General features: G+C 46.7%; 1 protein-coding gene across 4 annotated transcripts in view; it reads right to left on the bottom strand.

Annotated features, from left to right (window-relative positions):
- LOC142008201 (zinc finger protein 783-like) overlaps positions 1-24,246 on the bottom strand; it is a 28,497-nt gene extending 4,251 nt beyond the window's left edge. The window contains exons 1-7 of one of the 4 annotated variants that reach the window (XM_074985315.1): positions 24,086-24,246; positions 15,347-15,748; positions 12,300-12,426; positions 11,201-11,314; positions 10,843-10,956; positions 10,451-10,561; positions 5,607-5,855 (exon numbers count right to left, since the gene is read on the bottom strand). In XM_074985315.1, coding sequence (XP_074841416.1) covers positions 5,607-5,855; positions 10,451-10,561; positions 10,843-10,956; positions 11,201-11,314; positions 12,300-12,426; positions 15,347-15,733 — 1,102 coding nt within the window. In that variant the 5' untranslated portion in view covers positions 15,734-15,748; positions 24,086-24,246. The remainder of the gene's footprint in view (positions 1-5,606; positions 5,856-10,450; positions 10,562-10,842; positions 10,957-11,200; positions 11,315-12,299; positions 12,427-15,346; positions 15,749-24,085) is intronic. The other 3 variants (XM_074985316.1, XM_074985317.1, XM_074985318.1) reach the window with 3 other exon arrangements.
- Between the last annotated feature and the right edge of the window lie 34 nt (positions 24,247-24,280).

The raw sequence follows: 24,280 nt of genomic DNA, 5'->3' as shown, positions 1-24,280 counted from the left end.
TATGGTAGTTTGGTTAAGGCTTTGATTTTATATATATCCACATGTCAAGAAGCCATAACAGTATTGCTAACTTAGGCCTAGGGGAGGCTTGTCTTTCCTCTCAGCAGTAACACAAGTTGCCTGCTGGTGAGACCCGGCACAAAGGGCTTTTTGCAGAATTCTTCCTTTTCCCCATTTATAGGAAAAGTGAAGGTCAAATTCGTAACGTTGAGTTATTTGTGTCAATCTTTGCTACCTGCATCACCTTCCAATATCAACAAGTGTTCAAGCTTTCTCCACCAATCTCTGACTGGAAAGGTGTGATTGACCTTTACTCGAATTAGAGTAAGGCTAATAATGGTTTTTTCCCTGACCTTTACCAGAAATTGCCCTGAAACACTGACACACAGGGGTACGGTCAGAGGGCGACGACCCCAGATCAAGGTCACCAAGAAACTTGGGGTATTTTCAGGAATTCTAAGGAATTGGTGCTTAATTTAGTTTCAGTATTTAAGCACTATGAGGTAAAATGGGTATAAGAATCCCTTGCTGCAAGTGGCAGATGGTGCAGTACAGAATTTGTACCCATTGCCTTGTCGGAGCACCACTCTACTCTCTCTCTATTATCTCTAATCTTTTGCTACCGCTATTTTTAGAATGGCCTTTGTTCTTCTATTCTTAACTTTGCATTCTACCCTCTGCAATAACAACACCTTCCTCAGCAATCGAACAGAGCAGGCCTTGCCTTTTGGCAGTTCAGAGGAGTTAGTGAGTATTGTACCCTTCACACCATAACCGCAGGTAGTTAAGTAACTTGAATTAGCTGTTATAACATTAACTAAAATCTGTCTGTAACCAGATATTATCAGTATTCAACATCTTTCAGTTCCTATCTGTTAACTAGTGGACCACAAGCTAAATGAGTCAACAGTGTGATGCTGTTGCAAAAAAAGCAATCATGATTCTAGGATGCATTAACAGGTGTGTTGTGAACAAGACACGAGAAGCCATTCTCCCGCTCTACTCTGCGCTGGTTAGGCCTCAGCTGGAGTAGTGTGTCCAGTTCTGGGCACCGCAGTTCAGGAAGGATGTGGAGAAATTGGAGAGGGTCCAGAGGAAAGCAACGAGAATGATCAAAGGTCTAGAGAACATGACCTATGAAGAAAGGCTGAAAGAACTGGGCTTGATTAGTTTGGAAAAGAGAAGATTGAGGGGGGACATGATAGCAGTTTTCAGGTATCTAAAAGGGTGTCATAAGGCAGAGGGAGGGAACTTGTTCTTCCTTGCCTCTGAGGATAGAACAAGAGGCAGTGGACTTAAATTGCAGCAGGGGAGGTTCAGGTTGGACATTAGGAAAAAGTTCCTAACTGTCAGGGTGATCAAACACTGGAATGAATTGCCAAGGGAGGTGGTAGAATCTCCATCACTGGAGATATTTAAGAAGAGGTTAGATAGATGGCTTTCAGGGATGGTCTAGAAAGTGCTTGGTCCTGCCATGAGGACAGGGGGCTGGACTCGATGGCCTCTCGAGGTCCCTTCCAGTCCTACTCTTCTATGAACTGCTGCTTTGATACCATCATGCTGCTAAAATAAACTAAGTGCTGCTAAAAGTGTTATCTATTTAAGCACTGGAATTCCCAAAAGCTCACCTCTAATTTGAGGCACACGCAGTCTCAGACTATAAAGGTTAACCAGGGAAAGGTCAGAACTTTGAATTTTAAAAAAGATTGGCGAGCCTTCCCAAATTCATAATTCCCGTAAAATTCCCTGTTAGTTAACATTTTTTCTACTACTGTGCCTAATATGGACCTCAAACATTTAGGAATAAACAAAGAAAGCAGATACCACATCAATTAACTTCTCCTTCCCCCTAATAATCTGAAACACAATGTTTTCTAACAGTGAAAAGTTGGAAGACCAACCCTAGAAAACACACTATTAAGAACAATCCTGCATTGGCCTTGATGGGCAGGCTAATACAGACTCAAAAGAGTAGTGATGAAAAGCTTCTAGGACTTTACTGCTATGCTTATTATCTTCTAGCAGAAGATAATGAATGGCCCAAAAGTCACCTGCGGTAATTACTGTGATTGTAACCAAAATTATAATCTGTGCAGGCTACAGAAATCATCTCAAACTAGAGAAAAGGTTACTGCAGGAGGGAAGGTTCCAGTCCTGGGGAAATCCAGCAACTGAAATTATGGGGCCGCAGTTTCTGAGTGACTCCCAAGAGTCTCTGCATACCAGTTTCTTTTGAATCTTTCTTGGAAGCTCTGACTTCCTTGCAATCAAATCATGGGCCATGCTGCCTTCAGGAATGAAGTTTTCATGCTCTAGCTGAGGGTTTTTTTTACAGCTAGGAAGACGTTTGCTTGGACTGCCTGCTCAGTCTGTAAAAGCAGCACTGGGTCCCTAACTATTTCACAGCTCCTTGTTTATCTGCCACATTTAGAACATTATGGCTGCTGTCCAGCACTTACAGGCATGTGCACTGGCCTGGTCAGAGCTGGTACTGCAGATGTACAAACACAGACTTCTCTCTCAGATTCCACCACTGTATTTTTTTAAAATCAAATGTTCCTGGGTTGAAGTGGAATTTCACTCTCCTCTAACCCTTTCTCCATTGAGAGAAAGAAAAGTCAGAAGAATTATTCAGTCTTCAATGAACCATGTGGGGGCCTCCCCATTGAAAAAAGAATTCAAAGAGGCCATCCTATATTCCCTAGGAGCTCAATGGTGATGCACTGAGCAGCTCCTCTTTCGCCCGCACACTCAGAATCCCCAGAGCTGCTTGCACAACTAGGACTTTGTCCAGAACGAACCCACAAAAAGGATGGCTATCACAGAAAAGAAACCTTTCCAAAAATTCAGAGCTTCACCACCTCAGTAGTTTGTTCAAGCTTAATTTTATTATTATTAAAAATCAAGTATCTACTGCCATCAATTTACCCAGCACATCAGAGACAGGTTCCCTGCGCTGGAGGGCTCATAGTCTAAACAGTACAAGCTTACAAGGGAAAAATCAGGGGATTTAGTGGAACAACTGGAAGAAAAACACAGACCTAAAAACTGACTAGCTTATGTGTACCAGACCTATCGCGGGTCCTGTATTAGTAAATGATAGGAAGTTCTCCTTTTGCACATCTGGCAAGGCCCTGTGTTTCTGGAAGCTCTCGGTCCTATCCCCGCTGCCCTCAGGTTGTTTAGGATGGCTGTGTGCGCAGCAGTTTGGCACAGGTGACACGGTAGGCGCTCACGGAGAAGTCAGGACACACACAGAGACAAACAAGAGACCTGATCACAACCCTCAGAGCCACTGGGAAATCGAAGAACTCACCCATGCTGGGAAAAGGTTCAAACAATGTCTCAGCTAAAAACCCTGCACAGTACAAGCTGAACCTCTCTTGTCCAGCACCCTCGGGTCCTGGCCGGCACCAGAGGAGAGTTTTTCGGTTGGGAGGGGGAAAAGGTCCTGTAAATGGTTGGAGCCCCCATCCCGTAAAGGTTGCTGTCCAAATTCACCCCCTTATGGAGTTTGACTTTATGTCAATGGCCTAAGGCAGGACTGTCCAGAAACAAAGATTGTAGTCCAGCCCCTACAGTCAATCCTAAGCCTACGTCTTTCCTGAGAAACTGCACTGAGGTTTCTCCCCGCAAGTGCTCATCTTCCTCTTTGGCTCTCTCTTCCGCCAAGGCCCACACAGCCTTTTACTTTCCCACACAGTGATAATGAGACTGACTGGAGCTGGCTGCCTCTCCATAAGGGGCACAGTCCTAAGAGCCAGACACCACTTACAGGCCCAAACAGAAACCCATGAGAGGACAATGTTGTTTCTGCCCCTGGATTAATGTGATCTGGACTTGCCCAGTGACTAGCTAAAACGTGTAAAACCACTGCCAGTGGCAGTTTTAGCCCCAGTGCCTCTGGGACCTAAACATTTAGGCAACATATCAAATACACTCTCACAGCTTGGTAACATTTCATTAACAGACCTGGAACATGGCAAGACCTGATCACCCAAAATGAGAATAAAAGAACTGAGAGGAGACTAACAGACGCTATGAGCTGCACAGAAAGGAAAGGCTGTAGTACAGACAAGAAACATACTGACCAGTTAATAAATAAATGGAAACATTCTGATAAAGCTGCCAGGAAAAAGAGGCAATCGAGACTAACTCACTGCACTAAGAAATGTGGCATAGTGAAAGTTGTTTCCTGCTAACAAACTGTTTTTCTATTCATTGCATTGTTTGAGTCTTAAAAATGGAGGTATAAGAAGGAACCCTTGCCAATGCTCTCACCATGTATGAGTACATCTGCAGGAGAAAGTCCTGGGCCAAATTCTCATCCCAGTTCCTGCTGCACAAGTCTGGAATTACACCTGAGATTTCAGTGGGGTTCCCCCAGATTTACAATGTCATTTACAAAGAATTTGGCCCAGCTGTTCTCATTATGGCTCATGAGAAGCCAGTCTCAGTGCTTGAGAAAGAACTGGATGCTCTTTTCTAGGGAACTTGGCAACTGCCCAGCAAGCTTCTTCAGTCTGCCCTGTTCACAGGCCTCATCACTGCCTACCCCAGCACCCATTCCCTGGCACCTGAACAGAGGCAGCAAGGGTGACACTTTGTGCCCAGTGCGTGTCTATGGTTTTGTAACCAGGAGACTAACTTCTCACTAACCTGTGGAACTGACTGTTACAGGACATCATCGAGGGGAGTGGCTTAGGTATTGCCAGCTCCAGACTAACGGACATTCCCAAGAAACCTATTTAGTTATCATTGCAGTTAAGGGGTTCCATTAACTTTTTAAAGTTGGCGCATTTACATTAAAGGTATTTTCAAGTTAATTGTGAGATACCACAACACACCACGACTCTGGCCTGGCCTTTGTGTGGCCCCTACTCTATAATCTGCTTCTTTTGATCATATATATAGTAGGTAGCCCAGAGAGACAGCATGTGGCCAGAGCTAGAAGAAGATGGTGTCCAGCAAAGCGTCTCTCATGTTCTGCCCAGTTACACGGTTCCTCTCCCGCACATGAATTTTTTGGTGTTGGAGCAGATGCTGCTTTTGCGTAAAGCTTTTTGTGCACTCAGGGCATTGGTAGGGTCTCTCCCCTGTGTGGATCCTTTGATGTCTAATCAGGTCTGAGGGGTGACTGAAGTTCTTCCCGCAGTATGTGCACATTAACGACCCTCCGCCCCTTCCCGTGTGCATTCTCTGATGCGTGATGAGGCTCTTCTTCTGAGAGAAGCACTCCTGGCACTTGTTACACTTATAGGGTCGCTCTCGCACATGGCTTTTCTGATGCTGCCTGTAAGGTGATTTGAGGTTGAAGCTTTTCATGCATTTTGTGGCTCCATAAGTCTTGTCCACTGTCTGGGTTCTGGGGTGGGATTTCAGGTTATGACTCTGTTTGAAGCTTTCCTCACACTCCACAGAGCTGTAGGGACCCACGCCGGTGTGGATCCTCTGGTGCACCATCAAGCGCTGCTTGTACACAAAGCTGCTCTCACACTCTGCAGGTTCGTAGCAGCCCCGTGGAGGGTGACTTCTCTGGTGCACTGTGAAGCTCTTCTTTAGCCTAAAGCCTTTCCCACACTCAGCGCACACATATGGTCTCTCACCTGGACAGTTTCGCTGGGCAAAAGTTACAGTGGTGTTTTCCTTGATGTTTCCTGACTCTACTGTCCTGTCCTTTGTGTGGCTCCGTTGCTGCATTATTGAGCTGTATGGACTATCCAAAGGCATACCCTCCCTGGGCGTCTGGAACACAATTTCTTCGGCTATTCCAGATAATGTCCTTTGCAGCTGCAAGTTTTTGAAATGCTCCCCATGCTTCAGCAGCTCAGTTTTGAACATGAGTCCATTATCTGCTGGAATGAAAAAAAAAATACTGAGAAATTTAATTTGGTCTGTTTGGGATAAAGGAAACCTGTTAATCATTCCCAATTCATAATAAAAGCCCATTAACTTAGGTTTCTCCCAAGCAAACAAGTTAGAAAACTGTCCTGGGTACTACTTTGCATTTAGAGGAGGGCAGGGTGAAATGCCAGATTCCAGCAGTGATGAGCATCCATCCCCTCGGTGACAATGAGCTCAACAGCTGTTTGTCTTGTTTCCGTGTGTGGAAACACCACTGTTACCAAGGCACTAGTGCATCAGGGGTGAAGCAGCTATGTTTGTCGCCTCAACCTAAACATTCATGATTAAAGAGAAAAAAATGCATGTCGTGGGCTGTAATTCTCCCCAGTGCAGAAGACTCGCCCAACGCACTTAAACTCTCCAACAGCAAGAAAAGTGCGGACCTACTTTGTAAAGAAACTTTACAAATGGCATCAGGAGTTTCCATCTTCACTCACTCTTGGTCACTCCACAGCAGCTGTGCTCAGAATGCAAATCATAGGCACATCCTCTGGCTAAAAGCACTGCAAATGCAGCCTGGGGTCTGCGAGGCCAGATGGGGCTCTTCCTTACTGCACACCATCATGGACCACACAGGCTGGCCCAGGTCCCTAGGGGTGACTTTACAACCTCCCTTGCCTTCAGCAGGTCTGCGCAGGCATGACGGATTGGTCCTGTCAGGGGACACTAAAGACCACTCTGTTGATGATGCAAGACGATTCCAGCTTGCTCCCTTTTAGCCATGCTGCTTTTGAGTTAGAGTCTTTCTTGCCAGCAAACAAACGAATAAACTTAACTGATGCTGAGTAAGGAGGGGTCATGTTCACACATGGTTGCAGAATTGGACTGTGATACAATCGCTGCTGGAACCTGAAGTAGAAAAATTCCTATCTTCTATTTATAGTGAGAGATACAAACAACATTTTACATATTCAAGTCTGGATATACTAACCGTTAATATGTTTGATGTTGCGTAGTCTGCCAACCTATTTTTGGGTAGAAACAGACTTAGATTCTCATGATCATTATTCTGCTCTTAGCTCTGAAGTCAATATTGTAATGTAGCATAGTAAAAGGATGTAATGATCTGCTCTTCTGAAATTGTCTGTCTACCTTTGTTACGTGTACGAGCAAGGAGTGTGTGGGAGACACGTGTGAAGGCCATCACCAGACCAGATGCTAGAGGAAGGAACCAACAGCGGAGGAGACAGTGCCAGATATCACAACCTATCAAAAAAGGGCAGAGGCACAAAACCAGCTTAGCGGCAAATCAAGGAACCTGAAGGACAAACAGACAATAAACATCCATCAGAAAACCAGCATGCGCACTGTAAAAGAAGGACTTCTTTCCCCTATGGGCCAGATTCCACCCTGCCACTGAAGGCTGCAGCCTCAGTCTACACCAAGAGTGAACCCTACAGTGCAAATAAGCGACTGTCACAAACCCCACCCTCTACCGGAAATTTATCCTTATCTACATGCCTCCTGCTTCCAGCCAGGGCACAGCACACAATCCACTGTCTACAGCCAAGCACTAAAAGGTACAACCACATTTGCTCCAATCCCTCAAACAGAGACAAATACCTACATGGCCTTTACCAAGTGTTCTTAAAACTACAATACACAACTGAGGAAGTGAGCAAAAAGACTGACAGAGCCAGATGTATATCTACAAGCCACCTGCTACAAGACAGGCCCAACAAGGAAAACAACACAACACCACTGGCCATCACCTAAAGTCCCCAGCTAAAACCTCTCCAATGCATCAGTGATCTACAACCCATCCTAGACAATGATCTCTCACTCTGACAGACCCTGGGATGTAGGCCAGTCCTTGCCTACAGACAGCCTACCAACCTGAAGCAAATTCTCACCACACCATAGTAACTAACTCAGGACCCAATCCCTGAAATAAACCTTGGTGCCAGTTCTGCCTACATATCTACACACCAGTGACACCATCACAGGACCTAACCACATCAGTGGCTCATTCACCTGCACATCTACTAATGTAATATATGCCATCATGTGCCAACAATGCCCCTCTGCCATATACGATGGCCAAACTGGACAGTCTAAGTAAAAGAACAAATGGACACAAATCAGGTATCAGGAAAGGTAAGGTACAAAAATCTGTAGGAGAACACTGCGATCTCCCTGGACACTGACTCGCAGATGTAAAAGGAGTCAACCTGCAACAAAAAAACACTTAGAAAACAGACTTCAAAGAGAAACTGCAGCTACAATTTATTTGCAAATTTGACACCATTAGTCCTCCCTCCACCCCCCAACTGAATTACAGCAGCATATAAACAAGAGACTTTATGCAAAGCAGAGAGAAGTAGAAACACAGAAAAGCTCTGCCTTGTTTAGTAGTCACTGTGACCAGCCAGCTGGAACAGATGACTTCCATATAACTGGGTTAAAATCAGGAGCTGTAGCCTTCCATGCTGAAGCTCTCTCACAGCCTTGTCAGCTCAGTACCTCTCCTGATGGCTCTCAAATGCATGCCTCTCACCTCTGTTCTCTCCCCCGGGTTCCAGGAGCCTCTCTGTCCATCAGCATGGAGCCTGCCCAAACCTCCTTATGATGCTTGATTTGGGTCATTGTAGGAACTGAGACCTCATGATCAGAAGATATTCTCCACAGGACCACCACCTTCCCCAGGCCATCGCTACACGACAGCATCTTCCTCTTCTATACCAATGGTGCAGCAGCCCTCGCTCTGCAAAGGCAGCGAGCCCCTTTCGAAAGCCTCTTTGGATCCTGGGCTGGTGCCTGCCCCTTGGTTGCAGCTGTGCAGACATCCTTCTTAGAAGAAACATGCGCGTGCTGATTGTTCGCTGTTGCTGGGCAGGCTGCCTACTCTGTGTGCCAGGATCCAGTTACAGCAGATAGAAACACATAGTTTTCAACATCTGGACATTGCCATGGTTCTTCAGTCACTTCTCCTCTCAAGGCCAGCTTTATGAACTGCTCAGAACCCTGGCACACTAACCCTGCCCCAGCCTCGCTGCAGGGAGACCAGGCCACACCTTCTGGCCGTTCGATCTGAGCATTTCATCCCAGTGGACTTAACCAGGAGCACTGTTGTATGGATCCAAAGCCAGCCAAAGCGCACTATGCATAACAGCTTCTTGAGGTGGGGGAGAGCAGGTCAACAGGGCACTGCAGCAATTAGGCTTAGTTTTGTCTAATCCTAGAATCATAGAGCTGGAAGGGACCTCAGGAGGTCATCTAGTCCAGCCCACTGCTTCAACCAGCATCAACCCCACTTCCCCAAGTCATCCCAGCCAGGACCCTGTCAAGCCAGGACTTAAAAATCTCGAGGGATGGAGAATCCACCACCTCTCTAATGATTGGAAGGAGGAGTAAATAGGGTATTAATGGGACTGATAAAGGTTCCAAATGCCACGGAGGGCAAAGAAGCGACCAAGGGAGATAACACTGGTAAGAAATAATGAAAGGAAATTCAACCAGGAAATCCTAATTACACATGGGGTGGGAGTAACCTGGGATACGCACGCACATGCACACACAGAACGGGAGGGATCTAGGGGCCAGGAATGGACTGTCAATTAGGTAAGAGCTTTCCTTGCATTGCTGATGGCAATAAGCCAATGCAGTACAGGCAGCACATCCCGAGAGGTCTCCATATTGGCCAGCAATGGCATTTCCCTTTCTATACTGCCGCTGGGAGACAATGCCTGCAATCCACCTTTCACTTCTATGCACATCGATGCCGGCGTTAGTGAGGTCAGAGGAACTATGGCAAGAACAATCTCAGCAATCCAGTCCTGCAGGGACTATTGAGAAGCTAAGGCTGAAAGCTACAATGGTCAGATCTGCATGCCCGGTATTCCAAGCAAAGCATCCCCTGGAGCTGTACAGAGTGCCAGAGCCCCAAGCATGCCTTTGTGACTCCCACCTGCCCCTGGGGTGGACATCTCACTCTTGCCCAGAGCAGGAGCCAGCGACTCTGATCCATCTGGTGCCGGGGGGAAACAGGCAGGCATTATGAGACCCCATGCATGGGGCAGGCTCGTCCCTGTAGGCCCAACAGCCTAAATGCACCCAACTTCTGGCTGACAGGCCCAGGACCCAACCTCCAGCTAGGAGATGAGCAGGGGAGCCAGGGTCTCCACAATGTGATTGTGGAGCTGCCCCTCCCAGCCAATTTCATCTTCAGGGCCCTTCCTGGTTGTCCTCTCTCTCATCCACAAGGTATCCATAGCCCTGGCACCTGCGGTCCAGAGGTGAGCAGGAGACCAGGACCAATGGCTCTTTTACTTTGGGGGGTAATTCCATCGCTTACACTATCACATGATGAGTGCTTTCCCTCCCTTAGGGGGAAATTCTGTACTCAACTCTGGCCTTGAAGCCTTCTTCCTCATTCCCTTGTCCCCATCTCTCCTGTCATGGCCTCCTGCCTCTCCCAAGTCGGCAAGGACACTCCCTGCTCCATCCCACTCCTGCCCCTCCACATGTACCTCTTCCCCCACACCCATGGCAGTCTCTGTCTGGTGCCCACTCTGCGCAGCATTTTGCACAATAGCTTCTAACTCACCAGTGCTGGGCTGTGAGAACATTTCAACCTCAGAGGCCCTCTGCTCCTCAACACACAGCTCTTCTTCTTGCTTTACCTGGCACATGCCACTGGGCTGGTCAAATGCACACTCTAGTCATGGAAAGAGAGAACAGGAAGCAAGTTGACTCTCTCCTGGGAATCCCATCACAGCATCCTTCTGTCCCTCCCTTGCTCCAGCCAAGAGGTTCACTCCAAGCCATACAGCTTCTACACAGGCCCCCTCAGCCCACAGCTTCCGCTCCCTCTGTCCCTTTACCTAAGGGCTTTACCCAGCTCTGTGAAGCAGGGACCTCTCCCCCAAAGGCATTCTGTGACTGCCTCCTGCATCCAAGACATCTACAAAAGCACTACTGATTCAGCACAGCACTCACCCATTTGGGGTTCGGCCACGATCTCTCTTTCCTCTGAGCTTTCTTGTCCCTGGAGGCATGGCTCTTCCTCACCTTCACTCTCACAGGACCCATCAGCTGTGTAAAGCAGTGACTCTGTTTGTGGGAAAGATAAACCCCATCATGTGGTTCTTATATTGCTATGCTTTGACTGCTAACAAATCACTCAGCCTGAGGTGGAAAGCTGAATCTACAGAAGTTCACAAACACCTTTGTTTCCTTCTCAGATACCACAGGAGACTGGACTGAACAGACCTTTGCTCTGACCCAGCCTGGCCGTTCTTATGATGCTGCTGACACAATGGAAAGCCCTCAAAAAAGGAAAGGATTAGAAGCATACCTGTGCTGGCTTCTGCAGGGACTTCTCTCTTCTCTGCTTCCCCCTCCTCCCCATTGCAGGGCGCTTCCCCTCGTTCAAGCCGTGCCAGCAGGTCAGGTTTGGAGAGTGCATAGTCTAGTGATAGAAAAGCAAATCAGCTCCCTGGCCCCACACTGCACTGAGCAGTGAGATGTCAGGAACCCCGGCACTGGAAGTGGTGCATAACGAGAATGAACCTCCTACAGAAACAAATGGCTGGTGAGGGAGGAGCTGGGCTGCCAGCTGCAGGTTCAGGGCTGTTTGTCTATCGGATAAGATGAAGATAGAGGAAGAGAAGAAGGGAGAGAGCTTGTTATCCTCAGGATAAGTATTACTCTACTTCCCTAGTTATTAACCTGCAGATAGGCCAGAGACCCTCTGTGGATAAGAGAGGGTTGCTGGGCGTCCACCGTTCCCCGATACCCAAATGAGAACATCACTTGGTTTATTAGTGTCCTCCTTACAGCCAAAGGCTGGATTACAAGTATCAGAGCCCACTACACGCTGCCTCCATTGATACCCGTCTTTGGCCAGTTTTTCCTCACCAGGCCCCTCCTCTCCCCTGCCCACTACCTTTAATCCAACCTGTTCCCATCGAAATTGGTGAGGTTTGCAGCAAGCCAAGTGTCTCCGGGTCTGTGGCAGACCACCAAGACAACACTGGTGCTTGTGTACTACACCAATAGCACATATGATCCTGCCTCTCTTTAGATAATATGATACCTATGCATTTTCCACCTAACAGGTCACTGCCTCTGGTGTGCTGCCTCTTTAACCCTGTTCTGTAGGAGATTTTACAGTAGCCGCCCAACAGAACACAGCAGGCTTCTGGATGCATACTACCAAGTAACTGCAACCAATATCCACAGCCAGAAGGGACTGCAGAAAGAGAGATCAGGTCATTGCTGCATGTCTTTCATTCTCGACTGGTATCAGTAACGGTGGAAAAAAAGTGTGTTGATCCATCACAAAGATTCTGTGTTAAATGCCAATCCAAGCTGTGGGCAGTAGCCCAGTGGCAGAGCTGGCCCAGGAATACGGGAAATTGCAGAACATCTGCAAAACAAAAACTGGTATTTACCCAGTGAGATCAGAGACTCATAATTTCCCTTCATCACGTTCTTGTACAGGTCCTTCTGCCATTCGTCTAAGTTCTGCCATTCTTGCTCAGCGAAGTAAACAGAGTCATTTTCAAATGCCACTGGGACCTGTAATCGCAGACATTACTAATTTAGCACATCATTGTCAGAAACTCAACTGTCCCTTTAATCTCCTTTAGCATTAAAAGGGACAGGAAGAGAGAGTGTGTTCAAGACCATTTTTCATTATCACAATTTTTTTTTTTTTTTTTTTTTTACAGCTTCCAAGGGAGTGCCAGGTGCTGCACAGAAACACAAGAATTCGGGCTCAAATGTGTGGAGACGAACAAGGAGGAAAATGACTCAGCTGCCCAGAAAAGCATCATTTGTGCAGCTTAGTGGAAAACTGAGACCCTTGTTCACAGGGATTGGCAACTTACAGCAGTGCTTGTCATGCTTTTGGTCCTCGTGACCCAGCTGAAGAAAAATGTTGATGCTCGCCACCTAGTATAAATTACCTCTTTTGACTAGATTGCGCGTTCTGAGGTGGAGCAGGGGTGAGGGACTTGGAGTGCTGGAGAGAGGGGGGCATGTGGCGCTCTCTGTTTCAGGGAGCTCAGGACTGAGGCAGGGAACTGGAGCATAGGCTTACTGCCAGCAGTGCAGCAGGTGTGCTGAGGCAGTTTGCCTGCCTATCCTGGCACTGCAGACCACAGTGTCCCAGAAATGGCCAGCAGCAGGTCCAGCTCCAAGGTGCAGGTGCACATGGTACTGCAGCACCTCCAGCTACCAATGGCTGGGAGTGCAGAGCCACTGTCTGGGGGGCAGGGACGCACAGCGTATGGCGCCCCAAGGCCCCGTGCACCTAAAAGTCAAACCTACTACTGGCTGCTTCCAGGGCACAGCAGGGTCTGCAGTGCCAGGCCAAGCAGGAAGCTTGCATGAGCACCCCAATGGTGCCCTAGTCACCTTACACTAGGGCGACCCAGGGCCCTCACTGAGTTGTGACCTGTACTTTGCAAACCACCATCTTAAAGCTTGTCTACATGGGAGTGAAGCCTAGAAGAGCTACATGCAGTGATTCCACACTAGCTCTGCACACACACACGCTCATCCCCACACTAAGAGTGCCCATGTGCAGTGCAAGCTAATCCATTTTGAAAGAGGATTACCCTCAGTCTTTGTGCAGCGGGCTAAGTACTGGGATTTTTACACACACCATGCAACCCATTACTGTTGGGAGGTACCTGACACCAAGTCAAAGTCTGACTGTTACAAGTGTCTTCCACTTACATCATTCACAAATGAACAGAGAACTGACCGTGGGTCCCAATGGGCAGCAAATAAAGCACAGTGCACACCCAGTCCATCTAGACAGAATTCACAGACCAGGACGCTTGTACAAAACTGCAACTAATGTCAAAACACACAACAGTCTGGGAGTAACGGGACATGCATCTGCTCTGCTTGGGAACCTGGCCAGACAGACCCGGGGTGCCAGCACCCATATTACACACTCCAGCCTTGGCAGCGTTACTTAGTGGTGCAGTGCTGCACTTCAGTACCAGCTCACTCCTCTGACACAAAGATGATGGGCATACAACTTAATTCCACCATGTGTGTTATTTCAGGCACACTTACATGTTCTCCTCTCCTAAGGTTACTTGTTCACTGCAATATTGTTCCACCCAGTGCTCACAGAGGAAAGCATAGCACACAGGTCCATCACAAGCTATGCCATGCTGCATTTACCATAAATTAAGAACTTGTTTAACCCAGCACGTGGTGGGCCGTCCTCACGGCGCCCACCGGAGGGAAGCGTACTGGGTGGGGGAGTTATGGTAGAGGACTTGTGGCAAGCTTCATGGTCAGCAGAGAAAGTGACAAATAACTATTTAGTCTCACATCCCAGTCAGCGTCAAAATGGGTTTGATTTACTGCAAAGACAATGAAGCCTTCAGAATGGGGCTCATACCAAGCACAGAATTTGTGCGGCTGTGGAACTGCAATAGAATTTTAGAGACAGGCCACTGGGCCAACGTGGGCAGCCACAAACTAGATCACACTGTTGAGGGCTGCAAAATGACTCTACCTCCTGGCAGCTTCTCGGCCTTGAACATCATGGATAAGAACACTAAGCTTGACTTGACCAGATTTGCTTACACCAAATAAACACACCACAGTGAATTTGCAGTAAGTGTCCATACAGATTAAGCTCTTACTTTACGAGAAGTTCCACTGACTTCAGTGAGACCTCTGGTGGATGATGACACTACTCAGAGTCATGGGACGTGCACTGGATCCCTTGTGATCAGATTCAATACAAAGGGAAAGAGAGATAGCTCCTTCAGCCATCTAATGAATTTATTTCAATTTGAGGCTTTGCAGCAGTCATGGTTTTGTGAAGAGCAACGAAAAGGCAGTGATCTGAGCTGCCCTGTTTGATATTTAATGGGAAGTAGAGAGAGGCCAGTGTGTCTTGAAATCAACAGAACAAACTTCAATAACGACAACAACTCAAACTGAATAAAGGTTCTAAATACCTCACAACAAACTATCTGGCCTACTGACCGCACAGAATGCAAGCATAGCCTGAGCAGAGCTATACCTGATTTATCATAGACATATTTGGTGGCAAGATCTAAAACATTATAAAGGTCATAGACACAATGTGGTGCTCTCAGAGTCACTCAAGTTTCTAAAATTATAACATATTGCGCTAGACCCCCCCAGAGAAAAATGAACATATATGGAGTTTCTAGATCAAGTTGTATGAGAGATCAACTTGCAAAAATAAAGGCTCTTTGAAGAGTGAAACCTTTCTAAAATTTTCAACTCTCCAAAAAAAAACAAACCAAAACAAAACAAAAAATAAGGTGCCCGTCTACCACTAGACTTTCCCAGAAAACACTCCACTGCCAACAGGCCATCCGTACAAAATTTCAGGGATAAAGGTGTTTGGGAAAGTTAGCGACAGAACAGTGATAAGCAGATATATAATGAAAACTGCCATACTACAGATCTTAAATACTATTAGTGACATTGTTACCTTGGGGATTTCCCCATTAGTCCCTGGGGGTAGCCTAAGGATCCAGAAGTTCCTGTTCTTCAGCAGGTTCTCCATGTTCTCCAGGCGCCTCTGCAGCACCCCATACTCCTGGATCAGGGTTCCCAGCACAGCCAATTTACTCTCCATTTGGTTACCAAAATCAACTACTGTTTTCTCACAGTCAAAATATTTCTTTTCTGTTGTCACTGTTCGACGCTCCAAGTTCAGTAACCGTGTGGCATGAGAGTCAACCTTCTTTTCCACCGCTTGAATTGCGGCAAGAACAGTCCAAAGCGAAATGTCAGCAGAGTTTGGCTTTGTCTCGTTAGCAGAAGTTTGTTGAGAAACGGTTGAGAGTTGGACAGGTGTCCAATGCTGAGACTCCATGTCCCACTCCTGATCCTGCTCACAAAAAAGAGGATAAGATGAAGCTGGAATCCCCTACCTATCTGTCACAACCTGCTAACAAAGGGAAAGTATGCATGAACTGCTCATCACAGGCTGTTCAGCACGTTCTGTGGTTGGATCCTTATAGGGTCACGTCCCAGATGTGACCAAAAACAGCTTGGTAATACCAGTATTCCACCAATTGGCCAGTTTTATAGCTGACTGTTAGATTACACTGGGCTGAAAAGCAATAAGTGCATTGCACGGACAAGTAACATGTTTTACTAACATCTAGACTTAAGCCTCATCTTCAGTAATATCTTATTACACCATTAGGGAAGCATAAAGGGGCCTTAGTGTTAATGAGTATCAGGTTCACAATTTCTACTTCCAAAATGGCTCATATGCAGTTTCAGGCATTTTCCTTTGCATTGGTGACCGTGTATTTTCCTAACCCAGCTTCTTAAGGCTTAGTATTTTTCCAAGCTGGTGACTTGTAATTTTTATTTCAAGCTATTGAGTTCATGTTGGTTTATAACACACACAAATGTAACTCTTTCTCTGGCAAGAGTCAACACCACACAGCTACAAAATGTTACCACCAATTGTGCCTCACACCTCCACCCTAATGTCACACCAGTGAAAGGAAGAGCTATTTGTGTGCATACTCATAATGAAAAGAGAGAAACCTTCTGTATTAAAACTATGATATTTCTGTAGCATCTCATCAGAAGAATCTGACCGCAAAAGCACTTTTTAGGCTATTCAACCACGGTAGAGATTTGGAGACAAAATACCAGATAAATTCTGCTCTCATTTATGCCAGTAAACAAGAAGAGAAATTATCGCCACCGCCTGAAGGATCATGCTTCGTGCTGGAACCGGTAATGACAACACTGAGCACTGAAACTCAGCTCCTTTTCCAGGCCATGTCTGCACTACACTATTGTGTCTGCCTAAGTTAGGCAGACTTATGCCAATGGCGATAACTACTGCTGTTTCTCTTGTCCACAATGCCCCGCTCCTGGTAGCCATGCATGTCCTCACCGAGAGCATCTGGAGCGATGTAAGAGGGACAGCGAGTCAAGAGCGCAGGCTCCAGCTGGGAGCTCTGTGGGGAGCGTAAAGCCAGTTACTCAGAACAGGGTAGTGAGGCTCACTGATGGAAAAGCAACCTTCCCTCCTCAAGCTCAATTTCAAAAAAGGAACTCTATCAGCAGCAAAACTGACACTGTGGTCAGTCCCAGCCACCCTGATAGCCAATAGGAATGCAAGTAATGCAGTATCTATGCAAATGTTGGGTTGCCCAAACTAGATCTCTCTAAGCCTTATGCCTCTTGTTGACGTAGATTTAATAGGTCAGAGTAGCAGGTGAGTTGCAGGCACTTAGATCGGGGTTGGCAATAAATTTTGTGGGGCAGGAGGGCATTCAAAGATTTGGTAAGTGGTCAATGGCCACGCTTTTCTATTGAGCCGATTTGGGATTTAGGTTGGATGAAAAAGGGAAACTTCACCGCGAAGCATCTAGGGTTTCCATGCCAGTCCCAAGCCTAGATAAAGGAGGAGGGTTGGTCAGATAAGTGACAATGCGCTGATTGTAAAACAATACGAATTAAATCTGATGCCTGTATGACTAACTGATAAAAGATGCCGGCTTGGACATCACCAAAGTCCACGATACCTATCACGCAATGGGGGTTGGGTCCATAAGTTGCCTACCAAAAGAAAATTACAACTAACGCATGTGCTATCAATTGAAACAGACCGCCTGTGATAGAGTGGGGGGAGTGCAAATGTGAGACTCAGGCTGGATGTGAGAGACAAGCAGAACAGCTCCCAGTGGCTAAGGATGACCCTGGGGCTACAACTGGCAGGTAACACCTCTGCCCTGAACAAAGAGGAGGGAGGAACTGAGCAGGGTTTTTGTTTTTGTTTTTTTTTTTTTTTGAATCGGGGCGGCAGTTAGAGGCGAGGGGAAGAGAGAGCTGGAAGGCAGCCAGCCTGAGGAGGGGGAAAGCTACACCCCAGAGGGGCACCCCTCAGGGTCTTCTCCCCAGGACGGGTTGGAAGGACTGTCTCTGACTGCTGTACTGACGCTTCTGTGAGAAACTGGGCATCTGTTGCCTAATAAACCTCCTGTTGTACCTGCTGACTGAGAGTCACTCTTGCCAGTGGACAGGGTGCAATGCAGAGGGACCCCTGAACCCCATCACACCGCCCAAACACTGTGGGTGACTGGAAAGCTAGAGCTGCTTTGAAAGGAGATGGAAAGATATCGATGCGATATACTTGGACTGGCGGAAAGGCACTAGAAGGCATTGGGAGAGATGTGCAGTTGCAAAGTCATTTGGTAAGGGAATGAAACAAAGCATGAGGCAGGAGTCACATTCCTCCTTAGCAAAAAAGCTAGAGGAGCATTGTTATAATACAACCGGTGAGTGTGAGCATGATAGTAGCGAGATTCAAAGCAAAAGCATTCAACATCTCAGTCACTGAGGCGTATGCACCCATGTCAGACAGTATGGAGGAAGAAATCGAGCTATTCTGTAAAGCCTTGACAAAGGCGCTGGAGGAGATACTGAATAGCAATGTATTGATCATTGGAAGAGATTGGAACGCAAAGGTCAGAACAGATAACGAAGGTTGTGAGAGTGTCATGGGAAGTTTTGGATATGCAAAAATAAATGAACAAGAGGAGAAACTACTAGAGTTTGCTAAGGGCCACAAGTTCGTGATCTGCAACATGAGATTCCAAATAAAGGAGTGTAGGAAGTGGATATGGAAATCGAACGATGGGAAGTCCAAAAACATGATAGATATGATCTTGACAAGAAGATGGGTAACATCAGTACAGCAGGGCTGAACCTTACAAGGAGCGGATATAGACTCGTCCAATGGTCTAGTGATCACGAACATCAAGATGAAATTCAAGAGAAAGTATATGAGAGTTTAAGAAAAGAAGAGATGTGGCGAGGCTAGGTGAGAAAGAAATACGGACTGCGTACAGAGCAGCACTTGGAGAGAAGATCAGAGAAAGACCTACATAAGAGAGTCGAAGGGATAGTCACGGTGATAGAAGAGGCAACTGAGCTGACTGTTCTGGAAAAAAAGAAGATCAATAAGAAGTGGAGTAGGCAGGAGATACTGAAGTTAGTCCAAGAGAAAAGAGTGTTGAAGATCAAAAGAGGGTGGAACAATAATACAGAATGAAATGCAACAAGCTAAGGAAAGCGACCAGAAAAAATAAGGTAAAATGGCTAGAGGAGCAGTGTGAAGATATAGGCTGTGTCTACACTTAGAGAAAGCTTCGAAATGGCCACTTCGAAGAATACTAATGAGGCGGCACTAAAATGCATCAGCATGCTGCTGGCCATGGAACTTCAAAATTGCTGCTTTTCGCTCCCGTGCAGCTCATCCAGACAGGAGTCCTTTTCAAAAGGATCCAGCCAACTTTGAAATCTCCTTATTCCTATCATTAGTATTCTTCGAGACAGCTATGTCAAAGTTTTCTCTAAGTGTAGATGTAGCTGTAGAGAGGTATTACGGAGAATGTAAGACCAAGGAGGTGTATAAAATGATTAAGAATAAGAACATAAGAACAACATAAGAACATAAGAATGGCCATACTGGGTCAGACCAAAGGTCCATCAAGCCCAGCATCCCATCTGCCGACGGTGGCCAATGCCAGGTGCCCCAGAGAAGGAGAACAGAAGACAAGTGATTTATCTCCTGCCATCCATCTCCTGCCCTTGTTATGAAGGCTAGGGCACCATACTTTATCCCTGGCTAATAGCCATTTATGGACCTGACCTGCAAAAATTTATCAAGCTCTTTTTTAAACCCTAATAGAGTCCTGGCCTTCACAGCCTCCTCGGGCAAGGAGTTCCACAGGTTGACTGTGCGCTGTGTGAAGAAAAATTTCCTTTTATTAGTTTTGAACCTACTACCCATCAATTTCATTTGGTGTCCCCTAGTTCTTGTATTATGGGAAAAGGTAAATAATTTTTCTATATTCACCTTCTCCACACCATTCATGATTTTATATACCTCTATCATATCGCCCCTCAATCGCCTCTTTTCCAAACTGAAAAGTCCCAGTCTCTCTAGCCTCTCCCCATATGGGACCCTTTCCAAGCCCCTAATCATCTTAGTCGCCCTTTTCTGAACCTTTTCTAATGCCAATATATCTTTTTTGAGGTGAGGAGACCACATCTGCACGCAGTACTCGAGATGTGGGCGTACCATAGTTTTATATAGGGGAAGTATGATATCTTTTGTCTTATTATCGATCCCTTTTTTAATAATTCCTAACATCCTATTTGCCTTACTAACTGCCGCTGCACACTGCGTGGATGTCTTCAGAGAACTATCCACTATAACTCCAAGATCCCTTTCCTGATCTGTCATAGCTAAATTTGACCCCATCATGTAGTACGTGTAATTTGGGTTTTTTTTTCCAACATGCATTACCTTACACTTACCCACATTAAATTTCATTTGCCATTTTGCTGCCCAATCACTCAGTTTGCTGAGATCTTTTTGTAGTTCTTCACAATCCCTTTTGCTTTTGACTGTCCTGAACAACTTGGTGTCATCTGCAAACTTTGCCACCTCACTGCTTACCTCATTTTCTAGATCATTGATGAACAAGTTGAACAGGATCGGTCCCAGGACTGAGCCCTGGGGAACACCACTAGTTACCCCCCTCCATTGTGAAAATTTACCATTTATTCCAACCCTTTGTTTTCTGTCTTTTAACCAATTCCCGATCCATGAAAGGACCTTTCCTCCTATCCCATGACCACCTAATTTACATAAAAGCCTTTGGTGTGGGACCGTGTCAAAGGCTTTCTGGAAATCTAGGTATATTATGTCCACTGGGTGCCCTTTGTCCGCATGTTTATTAACCCCTTCAAAGAATTCTAATAGATTAGACAGACACGACTTCCCTCTGCAGAAACCATGCTGACTTTTGCCCAACAATTCGTGCTCTTCTATGTGTCTTGCAATTTTACTCTTTACTAGTGTTTCTACTAATTTACCTGGTACTGATGTTAAACTTATCGGCCTATAATTGCCAGGATCTCCTCTAGAGCCTTTTTTAAATATTGGTGTTATATTGGCCGTCTTCCAGTCATTTGGTACCAAAGTGGATTTAAAGGATAGGTTACAAACCACTGTTAATAACTCCGCAATTTCACATTTGAGTTCTTTCAGAACCCTTGGGTGAATGCCATCTGGTCCTGGAGACTTGTTACTATTCAGCTTATCAATTAATTCCAAAACCTCCTCTAATGTCACTTCAATCTGAGTGAGTTCCTCAGATTTGTCGCCTAAAAAGGCTGGCTCAGATTTAGGAACCTCTGTAACATCTTCAGCCGTGAAGACTGAAGCAAAGAAATCATTTAATCGCTCCGCAATGGCACTGTCTTCCTTGATCGCTCCTTTTATTATTAACAGGAAGTGGCAGCTGAAGCAGATGGCGATCAAAGATGAGAACGACAAGATGTTCATGAAGAAGAAGAAGGTTGTGCAGTGAAAGACAAGATATTGCACCAATCTGTACAAAGCACAGTTGGACCCGAGGGTCTCAGAGAGAGTGACTGAAGAACTAGAACATAAGAACGGCCATACTGGGTCAGACCAAAGGTCCATCCAGCCCAGCATCCCATCTGCCGACGGTGGCCAATGCCAGGTGCCCCAGAGAAGGAGAACAGAAGACAATGATCAAGTGATTTATCTCCTGCCATCCATCTCCTGCCCTTGTTCTGAAGGCTAGGGCACCATACTTTATCCCTGGCTAATAGCCCACTAGTTACCCTCCTCCATTGTGAAAATTTACCATTTATTCCCACCCTTTGTTTTCTGTCTTTTAACCAATTCCCGATCCATGAAAGGATCTTTCCTCCTATCCCATGACCACCTAATTTACATAAAAGCCTTTGGTGTGGGACTAAAAGGAAGATCTCCACCAAGCATCAAGAGCAAGACAAATATTTTGAAAGAGGAAGTAGAAAGAGTAGTGAAACAACTAAAGAACAAGAGCCCTGGAAATAAGATCACAGGAGAGATGATCAATTACAGCAGAGAATGTATGATTCAGGAAAAGACATTGACTATGTAATATAGCATGGAAAGAAGGGACGGCACCTAAGGAATGGACAAGATCCAGGCTAGAGAAAATACACAAAAAAGGAAGTTCATTGGAGTGCAAGAACTACAGAACAATTGCCCTAATGAGTTATCTAGCCAAGGCGCTGATGATGATACTGAGGGAAAAACTGACATCACAGACAGAAAAACACCTAGTTGATGAGCAAGTGGGACTTAGGAAAGATAGAAGTAAAATACAGCAGATATCGGCACTAAGATTGATAGAGGAGAAGGCTTGATGAAAGAACATCAACAATTGCTTTGTTGATTTTCAGAAGGCATTTGACAGTATAGATCAGAAAGTGACTTGGGCGGCGTTGAAGTTGTATGGAGCGGATAGCAGACTGATATGATTGAAGGACATCAACGACAACATGGAGGCAGCAGTAAGAACGTGCAGAGGGTTGTGAAGTGGGTTAAGGACAAGTAGATGTACAAGGGAAGGAGATCTGATATCGCAGAGTATCTTCATCATGCACTTCGAGAGAGAGCGATGGACAAGATCAACAAAGAGGTAGAAGGGACATCATCGTACAGGATGAGAATTAACAACTTGAGGTTCGCAGATGATATAGTTATCATCAAGGAAGATGAAGAGAAGCTAGCAAGAACGGTGCAGGTGCTGAACGAAGAAGGGAAGTATTATGGACTGATTATGGACATCGATAAAACAAAAAGAATGGTATCTGGAGATAAGAAAATAGGAAGGAAGACCAGTGTAGACAGGATCGAGCTACAGAACACAGAGAAGTTCACGTATCTGGGGAGCAACACGAGGTATGATCTAGACTATAAGAAGAAAACAGCAACCAGAACAGCCAAAGCAAGAGCGAATTTGAAGGCAACGGATAAGATGTGGAAAGCAAAGCAATTAGCTTAGGAATGAATCTGAGCATCTTGAAAACAGGTATATTCAGCAGCATGTTATACAGATGTGAGACTTGGATAACAATGAAAGATTCAAAGAGGATAATGATGCTCCAGAGTTGTTGTGGAAAGATCCTTAAAATAGCATTGATGTAGAAGTTTGCTAATGAGGAATTATATAAGCAGATACAGCCGATTATCACCTTCCCTAACAGATTTTTTTATTTTTTAAATCTAACCAACCCAGAACCTTGAAAAACCCCCCTCAAGGATCTAGCTCACAACTTGTATGTCAAAGGGCAATGCTCTAACCACTGTGAGCGATTCCCACAACCATATCATTCATTTTAGGAACCAAAACTGAGCTGTCACTAGAGGAAGTTTAAGAACAAACAGGTAAGTTACACACCAGGAACAGATGGCGCTCACCCAAAGTTCTCAAGGAACTCAAAGACAAGATTACTGTAATATGCCACCTATCACTTAAATCAACCTCTGAACCACATGACTGGAAGACTAGGCAATACGATGCCAACTTTCAAAAAACGCTTTGGGGCAATCCTGGCAAATGCAGCCCACTAAGCCTAACGCCACACCAGGCAAACTGGTTAAAATTACAGTGCAAAAATCTACCGGGGGGGGGGGGGGGGGCTATTTCACACCCCTGGCACTTGCCTCACCTTGTTGGGGGGGAGGGGCCGTGTCATACACACACCCCGGCACTCGCCTCACCTTGTGGGGGGAGGGGCCGTGTCACACACACACACACACACACAGCACTCGCCTCACCTTGTGGGGGGAGGGGCCGTGTCTCACACACACACACACACACAGAGCACTCGCCTCACCTTGTGGGGGGGAGGGGCCGTGTCACACACACACACACACACACACACACACCCGGCACTCGCCTCACCTTGTGGGGGGAGGGGCCGTGTCTCACACTCACACACACACACACCCGGCACTCGCCTCACCTTGTGGGGGGAGGGGCCGTGTCACACACACACACACACCCGGCACTCGCCTCACCTTGTGGGGGGAGGGGCCGTGTCTCACACTCACACACACACACACCCGGCACTCGCCTCACCTTGTGGGGGGAGGGGCCGTGTCACACACACACACACACACACACCCGGCACTCGCCTCACTTTGTTGCGGGGGGAGGGGCCGCTCTGCACCGCCCGCCGGGAGCCCCGGGCCCAGCTCGGCCGATGACCGGGGCGGGGGCTGAGCGGCGAAGCCCGCGGGCCAGGGGGCTCCGGCACCGGGCAGGGCAGGGCCGCGGGCTGGACGGGCGCCTCCCCTCCGCCCGCGCCGGGCCCTTACCTGCTCAGCGGCCCGCTCGGCCACGGCCCTTTGTTCCCCCGAGCGCAGGCGGGCTCGGCCCGAGGAGCAGGCGGGGGCGGGATCCGAACCCGAGCCCGACAGAGTCGCGGCGCCGCGTCGCTAGGCCGGGAAACAGCCCACCGCAGGGCTGGAAGCTACGTCGGGTGTTGTGCGCCTGCGCGCCAAGTGCGCCTG

The sequence above is a fragment of the Carettochelys insculpta genome, chromosome 2, assembly GCF_033958435.1.
Source record: "Carettochelys insculpta isolate YL-2023 chromosome 2, ASM3395843v1, whole genome shotgun sequence".
NCBI lineage: Eukaryota > Metazoa > Chordata > Testudines > Carettochelyidae > Carettochelys > Carettochelys insculpta.
This window is presented reverse-complemented; position numbering and strand designations above follow the sequence as displayed.